General features: G+C 36.5%; 1 protein-coding gene across 1 annotated transcript in view; it reads right to left on the reverse strand.

Annotated features, from left to right (window-relative positions):
• Positions 1-16,584, reverse strand: part of ANKS1B (ankyrin repeat and sterile alpha motif domain containing 1B) — a 418,757-nt gene that overhangs the window by 309,394 nt on the left and 92,779 nt on the right. Inside the window, 1 exon segment of the mRNA XM_032689488.1 lies at positions 5,764-5,904. Coding sequence (XP_032545379.1) covers positions 5,764-5,904 — 141 coding nt within the window.

The raw sequence follows: 16,584 nt of genomic DNA on the forward strand, positions 1-16,584 counted from the left end.
GGTGGCCCCCAGCTGCTCCCCCCACAAGCCTGCCCTGCTCCCTCACAGGAGAAGTGGGACAAGCCTCAGATGGTGAGGATCTGTGTTGCCACCCCAGGCAGCCCCTGTGGGTCCCGACACTCTCACTCCCAAGGAGTTGCCAGCCCTGACAACATCCACCTTTTTTCCTTTTAATAAAGCAGCAAATGTGAAACTCTGAAGTTTTCATTCTATCTTGTCTTTTGTCCTTTGTGCACTGAATGATCCTCTATCAAGGGGCAGAACTTGGTGTAGCTCATCTATACAAATACAAGAATATAAAAGCTTTGCTTGTGCTAGGACAGCTTGGCACCACCTTCTTTATCTGAGCATTTCTCAAAGTTCTCTTAGTGAATTTTTCTCAATGTTAGTTTGCATTAAAGCAAGGCAGACCAAAATTCCCTTGAACCTTTGTGAACTATCTAGATAGAAATATGCTATCTAGACAGAAGCACAATGTCTTCCTTAGGAATTTGTGATTTTCCTGTCCCTAGAAAATACATCACACCCCTACTGGATGAAGCTTTTTCCAGAATGCAGTGGAAACTGATAGCTAGGTTTTGGTTGGTTGCTATGTTTTTTATTTTTAATCTAGGCTGTTAAATCCCAGAGGGTCATAATCAATGGTACAGAGTGTGGTTGGAAGACTGTCACTAATGGTGTCCCCCAAGATTCAAAACTAGGTTGAGCATTTTTAGCTTATTCATCAATGACCCTTTAGGGTCGATGCCTCCTCAGCAAGTTTGCTGACAACACAAAGCCGGGAGGAGTGGTCGATGCCCCAGCATGCCATACAGTGCTTCAGAAGGGCCTCGACAGGTTGGAGAGGTGGGCAGAGAAGAATTGTCTGAAGTTCAACAAAGGCAAATGCAGGTCCTGCACCTGGGGAGGAATAACCCCAGGCACCAGCACAGGCTAGGGGCTGACCTGCTGGAAAGCAGCTCTGTGGAGAAGGACCTGGAGATCCTGGTGCACAACAAGCTCTCCATGAGCCAGCAGTGTCCCCATGTTGCCAAAAAATGCCAATGGTATCCTGGCCTGCATTAGGAAGAGCATTGCTAACAGGTCAAGGGGAGATGATCCTGCCCCGTCCAGAAGCATCCTGCTCTGCATCTGGAGCACTGTGTCCAGTTCTTGCCTCCTCAGTACAAGAGAGACATGGAGCTCCTGGAGCGGGTCCAGCAGAGGGCAACAAAGATGATTAAGGGACTGGGAGCATCTCTCTTATGAGGAAAGGCTGAGAGAGTTCGGCCTGTTCAGCATTGAGAAGAAATGACTGAGAGGGGACCTCATCAATGCCAATAACTAATGCACAGAAAGTTCAACCTGAATATGAGGAAGAACTTTACTGTGTAGGTGACCACACACTCAAATAGATTGTCCAGGAGGTTGTGGAGTCTCCCTCACTGGTGGTACTCAAGAACCGCCTAGATGCAATCCTGTGCCATGTGCTCTAGGATGACCTTGCTTGAGCAGGAAGGTTGAACCAGATCCACTGTGGTCCCTTCCATCCTTTCCCATTCTGTGATTCTGTGAAGTGCCTCTCTTGCACTAAATAATACAGAAATTAGAGTACACACAGGAGATATGATAAAATTTTTGCTTTAGAGATTCACATCCACAGACTCTATATTATAAGCTTTTCTGAACAGGGGGTCATTTTCAAATATTTTACTATGTCGAAAAAAGTTTGATATGAGTGGAAAAAGCAGCACCCAAAGATGACCATAAGTGTAGTCTTCTGCTTATGGCACTCCACATAAACTGTTATAAAGATATACAAACACAGAACAGGGACCAGAATTCTAACTCCCTTTATCAAAATTATAAAGGGGTGAATCCTTATTCAACCTAAATTTGCTCTTCTTGTCATTGTGAGGACAGAAACTTAACTCCATTGACTGACTAACCAAAGCTACTGTATCAACCCAATTATCTGCAAAACTCTGTCACGGTAGCCTGTGTTTCTTTGGACATCCTAATAACTATATACCCATGCACATATTAAGCTGATTATGCTATTTCTACCTCTAAACTTTCCTATTCTATACTTGACTGACTTATCAGTTTCTTGACTAAACTGTCCTCATTTGAACATGGTCAATAGTGACGACACTGTAATGCTTCCAGTTTTTCTTTATCATTAGTAGCCATTGCTCAAAAACTTTTTTTAAGGATCATATCCCCATTTTCTTTCCCACACTTATCTACAGCATAGTGAAATCTCTCCAGCTAAACATACTTTGCCATATAACTCTTATTTTTGTGACTACTCTGAAGAAAAACGATATATGAAATATATTCTTTTATTCTAGTTCTTGGACAGAAGGGATATTCAATAGTATTTATGACTGGCAGAAATGCAACCATTGAAGCATTAAAAATCTTGTTAGTTACTGTAGGAAGATTTTACATGAACTAGAGATCCATGGAAGAGGCTCTAGTACTATCATACCATTATAAAAGATTTCTCTCAGTTTAACAGACATGTCATTTCAGAGTAAACTGTTTCCAAGAGAGCCTGCAATACTAGAATTCGAAAGTTCTTTAGAAGCACTTTCGAGGTTTTACATCTTGGAAAGTTTTTAAAACTGTTTTTACTGTGCTGATAGTGAAGGTTACTGGAAATTCTGGAATGTGTAGAAGATAATTATTCAGTTATGCAGGTGATAAAATGGTTTTTCTTTTGTATTGACTGAGAGCCAGAAAACATATAATCTGGAATTTCCTGAGAAAGGCTATTTTTCAGATGTAAAATATTCATCTCTGGAAGCCAAAATTTTTCACAAAAATGTGCATCAGTTTTAACAAGGATGAAATTTCTGCCCAGAACCAAAGATTAACTCCAGAAAAAAGCAACAGCCTCCATATTAACCTTAAATCATAAGCTACAAATGGAATTCAACCCTCTGCTAAAATAAGAAGATATGTTTAAACTTCAGTCTCCAAAAATCCAGCTGCGTATCCTTGCTCTCTGGATTTTTTCTTCTACTTTTTTTTTTTTTTTTTTTTGGTGGATGAAACTAGTTGTTTGGTCCATTTTGATGTAGAATTGGGCACTTTCTAAACCTCTGACATTTTGAAAAGACACAAAGATTTTCCATCAAGCTCTTCCGGGACTTCACCAATTGTGAGACTGTAGAAGAAAGTTGCTTTTTCTGAGAATACCTGTATAACTGCTATGTCAGGTTAGAAATGATATCTGCAGAATAACTTACATAGAATTTTCTATAACAGCCCTTGCTAAAATGACACTTCCTAGCACAGTACAGACAGCAATGACATACTGTATGCCAGAAGTACCTCCAGACAAGCTTTTTTCCATGACTGCAATAAAGAAACCAAGTTTGTCAAGGAGATAACTGCCCTGTTTCTTTGCCATACTGAAAACTGTTAGCTCACTATGTCCCAGATGGACATTTTCATAATCTCACCTAAAACTCACTTTCATTTTATCATTGTGCCTCTGTGTATACAAAGCAAGATTCAATTTTTACGTTTGCTCACCTCTGATGTGCAAACACAATACATTTATATAACAGTAAAATCTATTTTTAAATAAAGGAAAAGTGTAAAACTGAACTTATCATTTGTGTTCAAGAGTAACCGACAGACATTCTTCCCTATTTTTAGATCTTAAGGAGAGTATGGATTTTAAGACATAATGTCAAGTACCCTTATCTCATTGCTTCTTCATGATGAAGTCTGCACTTTCTGATATGTTAGTGCATTGGCATGAGTATCAGAAACACATTTTTGTACTTTTACCTAAAACATGCTATTGCACATCGTATCTCTCATAATTTCTTAGACCAATTCAACATACTTTTCTTAATCCAAAAATTGAAGTATATACTTTGTGTTCTCAATCCCTTAGAACAAGATGTTCTCTGCTGCATTCTGAAGTAAATGTGAAAGATCCAACAGATTAGCTAACAGCTTGAAAGACTGCATACAGTGATGGCAACGTTTCATAAACTAAACTCACTGGGTTTTAATTTGGAGATTTTTCACTACCTAATTTCTTTCCTTTCTCTCTTAGAAATAAAATCAACGAAAGACCAAATTATCTCTGTCTTCAATTTTTACGGATAGAAACAACCTAGAAAGGCAATCTGCCATATCATGAATGAACACATAATAAATATCTTTTAAAAAATCTTTTTTGTACCTATAACTAAAAATCTAATTAGTTCTGAAAGCAAGGAAGATGAGATATTATCAGGTTGAGTTTACAATTTAAGTACAATGAATAAAACTAATTCAGGAATCACTACCTTACAACTTATATTGTTCTTGAAATTAATCTCTCTTTATATGTAGGAAAAAGAAACCAACCAATCAAGCTAGCTTGATTCTATTTTTCAAGGGCATTTCTCAGTTTTATAACACCCTTTACATATATCTTACATTAAAAACAAACAATGAAAACAAAAACATTTTTTAAAATTAGAAAATCACATCAAAATGCATTTTCATCATAAGAAAATTTAGCAACAATTAAACCATAGGTGATACATATTTAAAGAAGAAAAGTTCCATTTAGGAAATATGTTTTGAAACAAATGCTTAAAAATGAGAAATTAGTAACTATAACACTCCTATTGTAAATCAGGATAATTCCGACAGCTCTGCGCTTTGCCAAATGTCTAAAATGATGGATAGTATGAAGTAGAAAACAGCTACTGAAAGGGGAAAGGAATATAAAAGCTCCTTATAAAAAGACAGAGCAGTGCTCATTGTTATTCAAGCACATTAGCTGCCATATCCTGTTTCCATTGACTGCAGGGAAAGCTTTAGCATTGACTTCAAGCAGGTGCAAGTCCCATAAGACTTAAAGGGAATAAAACGTACAGTCACGATATGAAAGCAACAGTGTATAAAGTGTGGTGAGACAGGATATGTAATTCCAATCTGGTACACAAGAATCTGACAAAGCTATTTAAATGCAGGGCCAAGTAAGGATGCAACTGAAAAAAACCAGACTGCTAAGCCGAAATTTGGCAGGTCTTCATTCAATACTACAAAAAAAGCGGAGGAAAAATGCTACAGAAAGGAGAGTAGTAAATTATAGTGGAGGGAGAGAACAAGGGAGACCCTAGAAGCAGCAATAAGCATCATCCTGTTCTGTAGCGATACAGTATCACTTGTTCAGGACACAGCTGCTGGAAGGCTTCAGTGGACACGGCAGGCTGGTCTGCTCTGAGAATTGCTACAACTGAGACCCAAGTATATTACCCACTTTTATTTATTCTCTTCTGTATTATCATGAGCATTTGAAAATGTTTGGGGACTTCTTTTTCGATTTATATAATCTTCAAAGAGAAGTCTTAGGCTATATTCTTACATCAGCCGAGTTAAGCACAAAGTCCTCAATTCTATAAAGAAAGTAGCTAAGATGTCATTATATTAATTAGAAGCCGAGTACTTATCCAAAAGGAAATTATATGACTTCAAATTTTTTTTCAGATGGAAAAGAAAGCTATCCAACACAGCAACTAGATATCTAAAACAGGGGAAACAAACAGCAGTCTCAATATTAAACTCATCTGGATAAGTGTTACATCAGGATGACCAAACCTCAACATCTAATTTTAGAACCAGATTTTGACATTAAAATGAAGACTGAAGGTAAAAATTTTGAAGGGAATCAGGCAAGACTAGACATGACTGTAAGAGTTAAGGCAAAGATTAAGCAGCTCTTTCATAGTTATTAAGTTTTATGATGAGAAGGTAAATATATACCTGTGTAAGCATGGGAAATCCGAGGTTCCTGCATCCATTACAAGGTGTCAATGCCTCCCATAAACCTGAAGGACCGCATGTATTTTCACCTGCATCATCATCATCTTCCTCCCTTGGTGATAAACGCATTGAAGAAGGCCTCTGTGCATTAAAAAACAATACTTTAAAATTAAATACACTCATATATTGTAAAGAAACCTTTCACTTAACGAAAATAACTTACGAATGGTCCATTTATAAGTTCCAAAAGATAAACTGCTATTTAATACAAGGTTCCTACTCAACGGCTAAAATGCTGTATGAAAATCACACTTTCTAAGGAAGGTGCATATTGAGCTTTCTGCAATTATACTTTAAAGATAAGTGAACATAATACACAGTAAAAGTATGTATTTATTGTCTTTATTATCAAGAAATTGGCAATTTTTATTTCATTTTAGTTTAAAATTTGCTGTAATATCATTAAGTTTAGGATATTCCACAGTGAACAAAAACTAACATTTTAAAAAAATAAAATACAATCCCCAAGAAAGAAAATATGAGAGGATCTTATTTCAGCACTTTTACTGTGTTCAGAAAAGTACAGCTGTACTACATTTGCCTGTATGAGTCCAAGGTTTTTGCAGAAAAAAAAAAAAAGGACTAAATCAATCAAAATACGAGGTTTTGATTTTTATTTTGTATTTATCAATAATAAATGTGTTAGCTTATTTTGTAGGCAAAAAATGTATTTAAAAATGTCTTACTTTGCTTCATTGTCTGAAAGGAATGAAAGGTATCATGAAAAGTCATTCAGATGTGAACATTGTGACTTACATATTGGCCTCAGTGATAAGGGGGAAAATCCTGATTTTTGCTTAAACCAGTACCCTAACTTTCTAAGACAGAGAAGTAGAAAGATATAACAGTTTCCATATATTTATGTTATTTTGCTACACAGGATAGTCCACCCCAACTGAATTACAGGAGCAACTTTTATTCATTTCAGGAGAAGAAGGAGGAAAGTTAACCCAGCAATAAATGATTTTTACAATCTCATGTCAACGAAAATTATTACAAGTTAAAAAAAAGTAAATTTTACATCTTAATTCTTTACCCATACTTAAACTGGAATAGGCAATAGCTGTTCTAGCCTGCTTGACAGCTGCTTGAGCAGCCTACGTGATGTTCAGATACTAAATGCTGTCTTCAGAAATGCTTCTTTCAGAAGTCGTTGGATTTTTGTTCAACCAAAATAACACTGTTTGAGACAATGGCTGACCACAACTATTAACCTCAACTCTAAAACACCGCTATGAGCCCCATATAAAAATAACTTTCAAAACCCCAATACATAAGTGTGGATTATTTTAGCCAATAGAATAAATAAATGCATGGAGTCTGCTGGCAGGAAGGAAATGGAGAAATGAAAGAAAAGTAGAGGGGAAAGAACTACAGAAACAGCAGCAGTTCTCAAGATGAACACAAGCTGATGGAAACTGTAACAGAAGCAAAGGCACCACACAGACAGGCACTGACTTAAATTGTGTGACATCTGAGGATCATTTAACTTTTGACTCTTGCTGTAACTTCTTAACACAGGTGTGGCTGGTATACCATTAACTGAAGCATGGAAAATAGTTCTAAATTCTATTTCAGCTTGCTCACCAAAGATGAGAAACACAATATATCCATCTCTACTAGTCTGATTCCCCTTGGTTAGAAAATGGTTGTTCCCTTGTTGCAGATTTCATTAATCTAGCCGTATCTTCTACAGTTAGGTGGTTTTATTTACTTTTTATTTTAAAAGTCAATTTTGAAACATTCTTAGCATGATATTTCATTAGGTTATTTTGACACTCAAGTAGTACCACAGAATGTGTTGCCATAGCAACCAATATTCTCACACTGATTATTAAAAGGATTGGGTTAATTTTGCAGAGTGTGGGTTGTGAAAGACTATTATTGCTATGTATTTGCATAGACAAAGGAAGCAGACTACAAGCCTTTCCTCTCTATTTATGACGCCATCTTTCATGGTGGCTACCCTGCGTTTATATTTTAAATCTCAGAATTGCTGTACCAGAGAATAAAGCACTTCTTGCCCCCTGGAGCAAAAAGCAAAGAACTGCAGCAGTACTCGGCACAGGAAAGCAGGTAACAAATATTAGCTGTGACCTTACAAGCCAATGAAACTGAATGAAGACAAAAGTCACAGAAAAATGTCAGTGTACCTTCTAAAGGAAAAAAATACACACTCATAATATCAGTGAGAATTTTTAAACACAACTAAAGGAAGATGAATAATGAAATTCAATATATTTGAATCACTGAAGGGAGAACATATGAGTATTTAGCCATTTCAGGAACAGAGTGAAAAAAACCCATACCAAATAATTACTGAATGATCGGGGAAAAATACACAAGCAGAATGAGAGTTCTATTATTTCCATTAGATGCATTCTATATAAATAGCCTAAGATAGACTGAGAATCACAGAAATTTAATGTCAATATGAAAGAGAAGTAGGAAATATTATATAGTCAGATCTCCTGATCACTCAAAAAAAGATAGTCAATGTCAGAGTTCATTACACACACTATTGGAATAAACTAACTGGTACTCCCATGCCAGTAGACAATCCAGGTATGAACATGATACAGGCTAATTTACAGACTACTGCAGAGTACGGTTAGCTCTTCTTATACTGAATTACTTATACTGAATTTTTGTCTTGCTCAGATTTCTGCTACTCATAAAGCACTAAAAAGGAACCATTAGGGAAAACCTATGTGAAGGGTCAAGAAACAGTTATTGCTATCATTTTCTCACCCATCCCCACTATGAGAAGCCCTGTTCTTCCAAGACAATGGCACAAAGAGATACGCTGGATTTACTGCGAGGAAAGAGAGCTGCGTTTGCAAAGAGCAGGGAAAAGAGTTAACAGCTGTATGAGAGAAACAGGAAGCACAAGTCCCCCAAATTTCATAGACCAGGTTTGCACAGCCTGGGGAGAGGAATGCGTTAGGAGGAGAAAAATGAGATACAGGAAGATCTACAAATCAACTCACAGACCTCAGACTGTCACACAAACCCATAAAACTCCAAACCCAGACCACTCTGTTTTCTGTTATCCTCTCACAGCCTTCATTCCTTTCCCAGAACTCCCTAATTTTTCTGTTCTGTTGCATAATTTAATTTTGCCTCCTTAGAGATCCCTTGAACATGAAAATCTAATTCTGTGTGCGCTGCTGGGAAGCCTTGAAATAGCCCTGAAGGGAGAGTTTTAGTGAAACCAAAGTTATTTATGCCCACTTCTCGGAAAATAAATAAATAAATAGAGAGGAAGATACTTCTGCCAACTAAAGAAAAATAGACACAAATAAGAACCTTTTATTTATGCCTGTTTTGAGGGGAAAAAAAAATAAAAGTTAACATAGTTAGAAAATGCCCCCTAAATCACAGTTGCTCAATTAATTGAATTAGACATTATGAAATGGCAAAGTCGATATAAACTGCAATACTAACCTTCCAAAAGGCCGCTTCTCCCTAAGTTAGAAGAGACATGAGTATAAGCATCATATATCCTCAAACAAAACAGACAGAAAACCCTACATGATATTAGATATGATATGCAAAAGGAAAAATTAGTAGAGAAACTGCAAGATATTAATAGGGAATAAAAGCTTTATTAAAAGTTTTAGTTTTTACTGAAACACTGAATTAAGTATTAAACATTGCTTATAGTAGTAAGAGGCTAACAAAGTAATTTCTCTATGTATACGAGAAAGAATAATAATAATGATATAGCAGTGAAAGAGTAGAAAGATGTAGTGTAAGGACATTGGACCACTACAATTAATGGCAAATTTTCTTCAGACTCTACTGGGCCTGACACATTACCTCTCATTTTCATAACTCATGACCATTTAGATTAATTTGAAAATTTAGGTATGGAAGCCTTCCTCTTCATGTCCCCATCTACATAAAAGGCAAAATTTGCCTAGTAGGATATTTTAGACTGAAGGACTCTTTATTCTATAAAGAGGCTATTTATTCTCTCAGAATATGTATGTATATCAGATTCGCTATCACAATAACTTGACATCTCTCTCCTGATTTAAGAGAGCAAGCCAATATTTATCAACAGAGAGAATGATGAATACAGACAGAAAAAGCAGAAAAAGTCTGTTTCACTCTTAAAAGTCAACAAGAAGAGAAGGAGAGAGCAGCTTTAATCTTAACCATTATTCACAGCTACCAAGTTCGCAGCTCAGGCAGCTGTACACCATGTATAAAACATACATAAAGTCCTGGTCTCTTTTTACAGATAGCAACTGCTTCCTGTCTACCATGTGACCTTATTATCTAAACAAGTTTTCTCTAGGAATACAGTAAGTGATAAAAAACCTTTCCTTCAGTCCCTGTTTTTCTCAGCTTTTAGTGAAAACTGGTCTGCTTTCTGTCTTGACATTTGTAAGCAGCCACTGCTAGGCAAACCCAGACTCAATTCCCTTGTTTCAGGATACAGAGGAGACTTTCCTGTGTCTGGTGAAACTGAAAACCAAACATCAAAATCTTTACTTCTTTTATCTCTGTTTTTTTCATATTATTGTCCATTTGTAGAAGTATTGCACATAACCTCTCAGACAGTATCCACCAGAGCAAGACAGCATCTGCAAACTACTGAAGGTACAAAATAATAGGACATTTACCATTTGCTATTGCATCATAGTCCTGGACATTAGCATTAACTTATTTTTATCTTGTAGCATATCACATATTAAGAAAACGAGATTTTGAAACGGAGCAGCAAAGACAAAATCAGAATCCTTCCACTTACAGAAGACAGAAAGCAACCAGACACTTGATAACCAAATGCTAGCACTCAGTGTGCAACAATGAGGTCAGTAGGTTTCTTCTGAAGAAATAATTTCCCAGACATAGGGCCATGTAAGTATTTTCTATGATCCTAACACAGGTATGCCTCTACTCCTCCTTTGCTGGGTCCAAAGGACCCTACCTATGTTGTGAAACAAAATTAAAAAATTAAATTTTTTGTCTCGTATTCTATTTCGACACTATACTAAGAACTAATAGAGTGGGAAACTGCTCCTGAATGTCTTCTATAAATTAGAATGAACAAGTTGATCTCTGCAGCAGCTGTTTCCAGCAGCTGTGGCAGCAAAGCGGGGGACGGCGGAGCCAGGACAGTGTTGTGTGCTCTCAGTGCTCCCCCTGCTGCTGCCCAGGCTGCTCCCGGGGGGAAAATGCCTGAGGTATGCAGAAGAGAAAAAAACACAGCATTTGGGTATGAAGTATAACACCATCGGATACTATTTTTCCACAACAGGATCTCTGCATTAAGCAAAAGTGCCCTTCTGAAATTCAGTAAGGATCCTGGCAAGGAGGAGCCTCATTTGCGACTACATCCTGTGTCTCACAGACAAACAACACTGAAATGTTTTGGTGGCCTGGGCACACCTTTTCCACATCCCCCAAGGCAGCCTTCTCCCTGCTTAGTGTTCTTCTGTTTCCCATCCTCATTATCTTGTCCTTCACCTTACACTGCTCATCTGCTGCCATTCTTCCACAAACATGTTCTTAGTTTCCATCTGGTTAGAGTTTCACTGTACTTCCTGTATTCTATCACGGAACAGTTATCAGGAGGACAAGGCTAGTCTTGTACTTAAAGCAGCTCAATGTTGGAGATATGTACTCTGTACCTGTCCCTGTCATAATCCCTGTGGGATGCTGGGCATGTCACTTAAACTTCTCCAAGACGGTCTCTACATTTCAGTTCCGTGTCTGCCGGCTACATTAAAATGATGGAGGCAAGTCTGCAGACACGTCAGGCTACAGCAGGAGATTTTGTGAGATTTTGTGACCATTTTCAGTCACATATGAGCCTAAGTGCTCTGAAAGTCCAAGCTCTAGCAGTTTCAGACATGCAGAATTTTGATCTCTACACCACTGCACATCTGCCCAGATGCATGTGATAGTATTTTCTGACTGGGGCTCCAAAAAAACCCACCTCATCTGAAGAAATCACACGCTTTGAACTCAAGAACAGTGATGCCTGATTCTGGAAAGAAATTCCTGTAACACGAAGTCAGTAGAGACAAGGTAATTGACTCTGTGTAAAATGTATTAACTGTAGGCAAACATGAGTAATTCACATACATGATGAAAACTACACAAATGTGTAGTTGCTGCCCCTCAGTGGGCAAGTGCTACTGACACCTATCATGATGAGCACCCGAGAAATTACTCACTCTGTCTCCAGAGAGCAATTTGACAGTACTCATGAAATACATCCTGGATCAGATGGCAAGTACAACGCATACTGAATAAGGTCAAAATTTTAAGTAAAAATTAGATTATAAAATGAGTACATCTGAATGTGTATCGAAAGGGTAACGTATTCCATTTTTTTAATTCATTCTTGCATGTAACATAAATAATGACAATTAATAATCTTTGCACTACTCTCATAAAAGGATGCAAACATACATAAAACAAAAGTTTAGGATTTAAGAACCTAACAGGCTATAAATTAATCAGAAAACAACAGGCATAAACTGAAAAAGATACCTTTTCTTCTGCTGATAAAGGAATTTTATTTTTCAAGTCTAAGATAGTTTTTGATTTGCTAAATAACCATAAAAGAAAAAATGACCCATCAATGGATAGTCACTTACTAATAAAAGGTTTAATTTTCACTAATTACTTTTTCACTAAACATAAAAGCTTTTGAACAGTGTCGTGATCTTCATAACAAGAGTATTTCATCTACACATAAAAGCCACTACCAGGACTCTCATATTTCATGATCTAATACTTTGTGAGTATATCTTAAGTGCAAAACAAAAGACACTTCAATGTATTTCAGTGAGTATATCTTAAGTGCAAAACAAAAGACACTTCAATGTATTTCAGTAATGTTCTTTACTCTTTTCTAAGTCCTGTTTAATTTTGCCACATAGGTGAAGATTTTCAAATGACAGAAAATTCAAGGATTCAATAAACTGAAAAATTGCAGCGAATGGACGACTAAGTGTTTTTAGTAGTTATAATCTAACTATAGTATTTTTTTAAGAATTATGAAGTAGTTGGAGCCTATAGAATTTTCATGTTAAGTATCTTGGGAAGCAAATACTGTGGGGTTTTTTCAGTGTGAAATTAACAGCATGAAGTGTTAGCTGCCTGAAGCTACAACATGCACTGTCCTGAATTGAAAAAGCACTTAGGGTATCACTCAAATTAGTTTCAACTGTTTCAAAGTAAGCATTTGTTACAAGGTATTTGTTTAATCTATGCATTAAACTACTTCTCTTTAATGTATGGAAATACAGGCACTTCTATAACTTACTCCACTCTAGTGTCTGTGTTTGGAACAGGATTGAACTGCTAAATTAATTTTTCTCTCTCAGATAAAATAAAGTGAACTTGCATTTTAAACAGTTGTCTAACTTTGAGCATGTACCTAACACTAATAAATCAGACTATTGCACACTTAGTATCGATCTTAAGTGATTAGTATCAAAGCACTGCAAGTGCTTTACTTTACCAAGAAAAACAACTTAGTACATGAAGCAGAAAGCTTCAAGACAATTCTATCTAGCAAGTCATATGGAAGTGCAAGGACACTGTGCTACAGAATGTGTTTCTAGGGATGCCTTTCCATCCCACAGGCATTGTAGATTTGACCTAAGTTGGTATGCAGGAAGAGTATACACAAACATAGGTGGTGCAAAAAGGCAGGAATTTGTTATTTTTTTTTTTAACTAATCTTGAAGTTTAAGCACATAAATAGCTCAAATTAAGTTAATAGGATTTCTCATGTTAATAACAGGCTTATGTGTCTCCATGAAACAATATGCACATGACTCATTCCAAAATGTGACTCATTGAAAAACTCACGTACCAGTTGAAAAAGAAGAAACTGATAATGAAAGGCACGAGAGCCTACAGAAAAGCAAAATCAAGTGTTAATAATTTCAGAAATATTAAATAGAATTAAAAGCTTCAGCATATTTGCTTTTACGTAAAGAAAAAAAGTATAATTTAAAGTAATGATCAGCATTTTTGGTTTTAAATGTCTCAGAAAGAAAATACTGCTTAGAGAATAACTACAGAGGTATCTCTGCATTTAACAGCCCTATACTATCTGAATGTTATCATATAACATATGAAAAACTCAGTGCAATGTAACTGCTACGCAAATCAGCTGTTAAACATGTATTTTTTCCTTTTTTAAAGTTGTGAAAGAGAGGGTGGATAAGTAGGTGGCAGTATGATGAAACCTATAGAAATTACATTATTTGTCATGAAATAGAGCAGAAGGAAGAGAAATTAAAGTAGGGGGAAAATCAGGTGGTTAGCGAGTAGGCAGAAGTCACCACTTTATAACTTCTCCAGTGCAGCTTTTTATTTAGCATTCCTATTCTCAGTAAAAGCATTTACTGAAAATGCAGTTATTATTCCATTAAGCTGCTGCTGGCTTGTATCATACCTGAACAGACAAATCCAATCTAAAGAAGAACTATATACAGCACTGAGTGACTCATCTGAAGATGAATGCTGGTTAAGAGTGGATAATCAAAATGGCCTTGAAGAACATTTGCAGTAGAACCTTTACAGATCCATCAGGAACAAATTACTAGTGGTTTGCCGTGTTGTCACCCAAATGCTAAACATAATATAAACACAGCACAGTAGAATAGCTGACACTTGAAATCTCTTGACAGGCTATAGAAGTTGAAGGCCTAACCGGAAAAGATCAGTCAGAGCGTAATCTACCTTTTGTTCTCAGCAGCACAAGCAAGAGCTCAGGCTCCTCCAGAGGTATTAAAAAAGGACCACACGGATCACACACACCCACTCCCCTTAAGAGATGCAGAATAATATCAACTGGACAACAGCTCTTGATGCAGCTTGATTTACATAGTAGGTGGAAGCAGCATTCAAAATCATCTTCACTAGGAAGGCAACGGTTTTGCTATGGCTGGTAGGAAAATCTGCCAGTGTGAAACTCACATACTGCAAGCTGCTGCTTTTTCCTGTCTTATATAATTAAACCAGTGACGTCACTGCAGTCATCTCAATAACCAGTACTACCAGAAGATTTAGGACAGTAGCTGCTTTTCCTGTGCTAGTTCATCTGTACTGTTCTTTTTGCCTGTGGTAGATTCAACATAGAACGTACAGATCCACCGCAACACAAGCACAGCTTTATGTTGTTTTCCAGACACACTTCTAAACAGCTGAAGAGCTAATATTTAAATTCTTTCTTCAGCCAGTCATCATATAGTGTCTCAAAGATCCTGTAAAATACAGATAAACAAGTCAGTCAGTAACATGCTTTCATCTATAACTCGTGTGTAACATTGTATTTCTTATGAAGTATCAATAAGTGATCATGATCTGTTAAAATTATTGAGATTCCTTAAAGGAAATACCATTTTGGACAGAGATAAGGGCAAGGTAGTAAATATTCCAATACCCATAAGTAAGTAATTATTAATAACTAAAAGACCAGGATAGCAATAAAAAAACCTATGTTTTAATATGATTTTTGTATAAGTTTGACAGGCAGTGCTGAAGCTGCTTCTCTGTAGGCTGTGAACAGTCCATATTTCAGAGATATTGGGCAGAGCACCAATATCAACAGAAATAATCACAGTATTATTAATGGAAACTGGTTAATCTCAAATAACCACTGAAGCAAATAAAATTGAAGAGCCTCTTCTGTGATTTTCCCTCATGGCACTAAACTGAAATTTATATTAAGTTTAGGGAGCAGAGATGCCAACAGAAGAGAAATGAAAACAGATTATCAAAAATTGTGTAACTCATTCAACTCTCACATTTCTTTGGAAAAGAAACTGGTGTAAAAACCTATACCTGCATGGTTAAGTAAATTTGGTTTCTGATTCTCATCTCAATTTAAAAACTTATAACATTGAACTAAGCGAAGGATTTCATATAGTGAAGTCACACAAAAGCTAACAGGTACATTTCCAGCACACTGTTGATACCCATGGGCAAACTTTTCTATATTAGGCAGTTGCCCTTAACTCTGAATTACTCGTGTATTTTATAGAGGTATAGGAATCTGTTTCAATATATTTTGCTGCTATTCATTTTCTACTTGCTGAGAGGAGGACTGAAAAAATCTGTTAACAGAATACAATGAAACTCTATGTCACGAGTGGTCAACTACATCAAGACTTAAGGATAAAAATACTGAATCTTTTTTATATGTGAATTATAAAATAGATCTGCTTGCTGCCGTTAGGATAGAATGAAAATGAAATTAAGCAACTAGTCCAAAGTGGTTACCCAATGTTCTAATCTCAGCTACTAAACAATTTTTAAAGAAAGCATTATTTTGTATTAGCTTATGAGTGGTCATTTTTCCCTGTGAAGTATGGCACAATACTTACCATTAGCATTACTCATATACCTCTTACTAAGAGGCAAAGAAGGGAAACTGAGACTGCTGCTGCTAAAAGAGTACCTACTTATTCAACTTCAAAAGAATCACAGAACAAAATACACTGAAACCATATATTTACTCTTATCTCCACCCCTTACTGAATCTTGTAGAGGTTCATATCTCCTGTTTATACCATTGCAATAAAATGATGTTGTTCCCCTCACTACAGAAAACAACTCAGAGAGGCACCCATATGGCTTTTACTCCTCTCATGTGTTTCCTGTCAGATGGTGATCATCAGGCTTTACTATCAGTTCCAAGCTTAATGACTTCATTCTTACACTAGTGGAGTAGACATGAAATCAGTGTTGACTTGAGCTATATACAAAAATATTTAATTT

Source organism: Chiroxiphia lanceolata, chromosome 5 (genome assembly GCF_009829145.1).
Source record: "Chiroxiphia lanceolata isolate bChiLan1 chromosome 5, bChiLan1.pri, whole genome shotgun sequence".
Classification (NCBI taxonomy): Eukaryota; Metazoa; Chordata; class Aves; order Passeriformes; family Pipridae; genus Chiroxiphia; species Chiroxiphia lanceolata.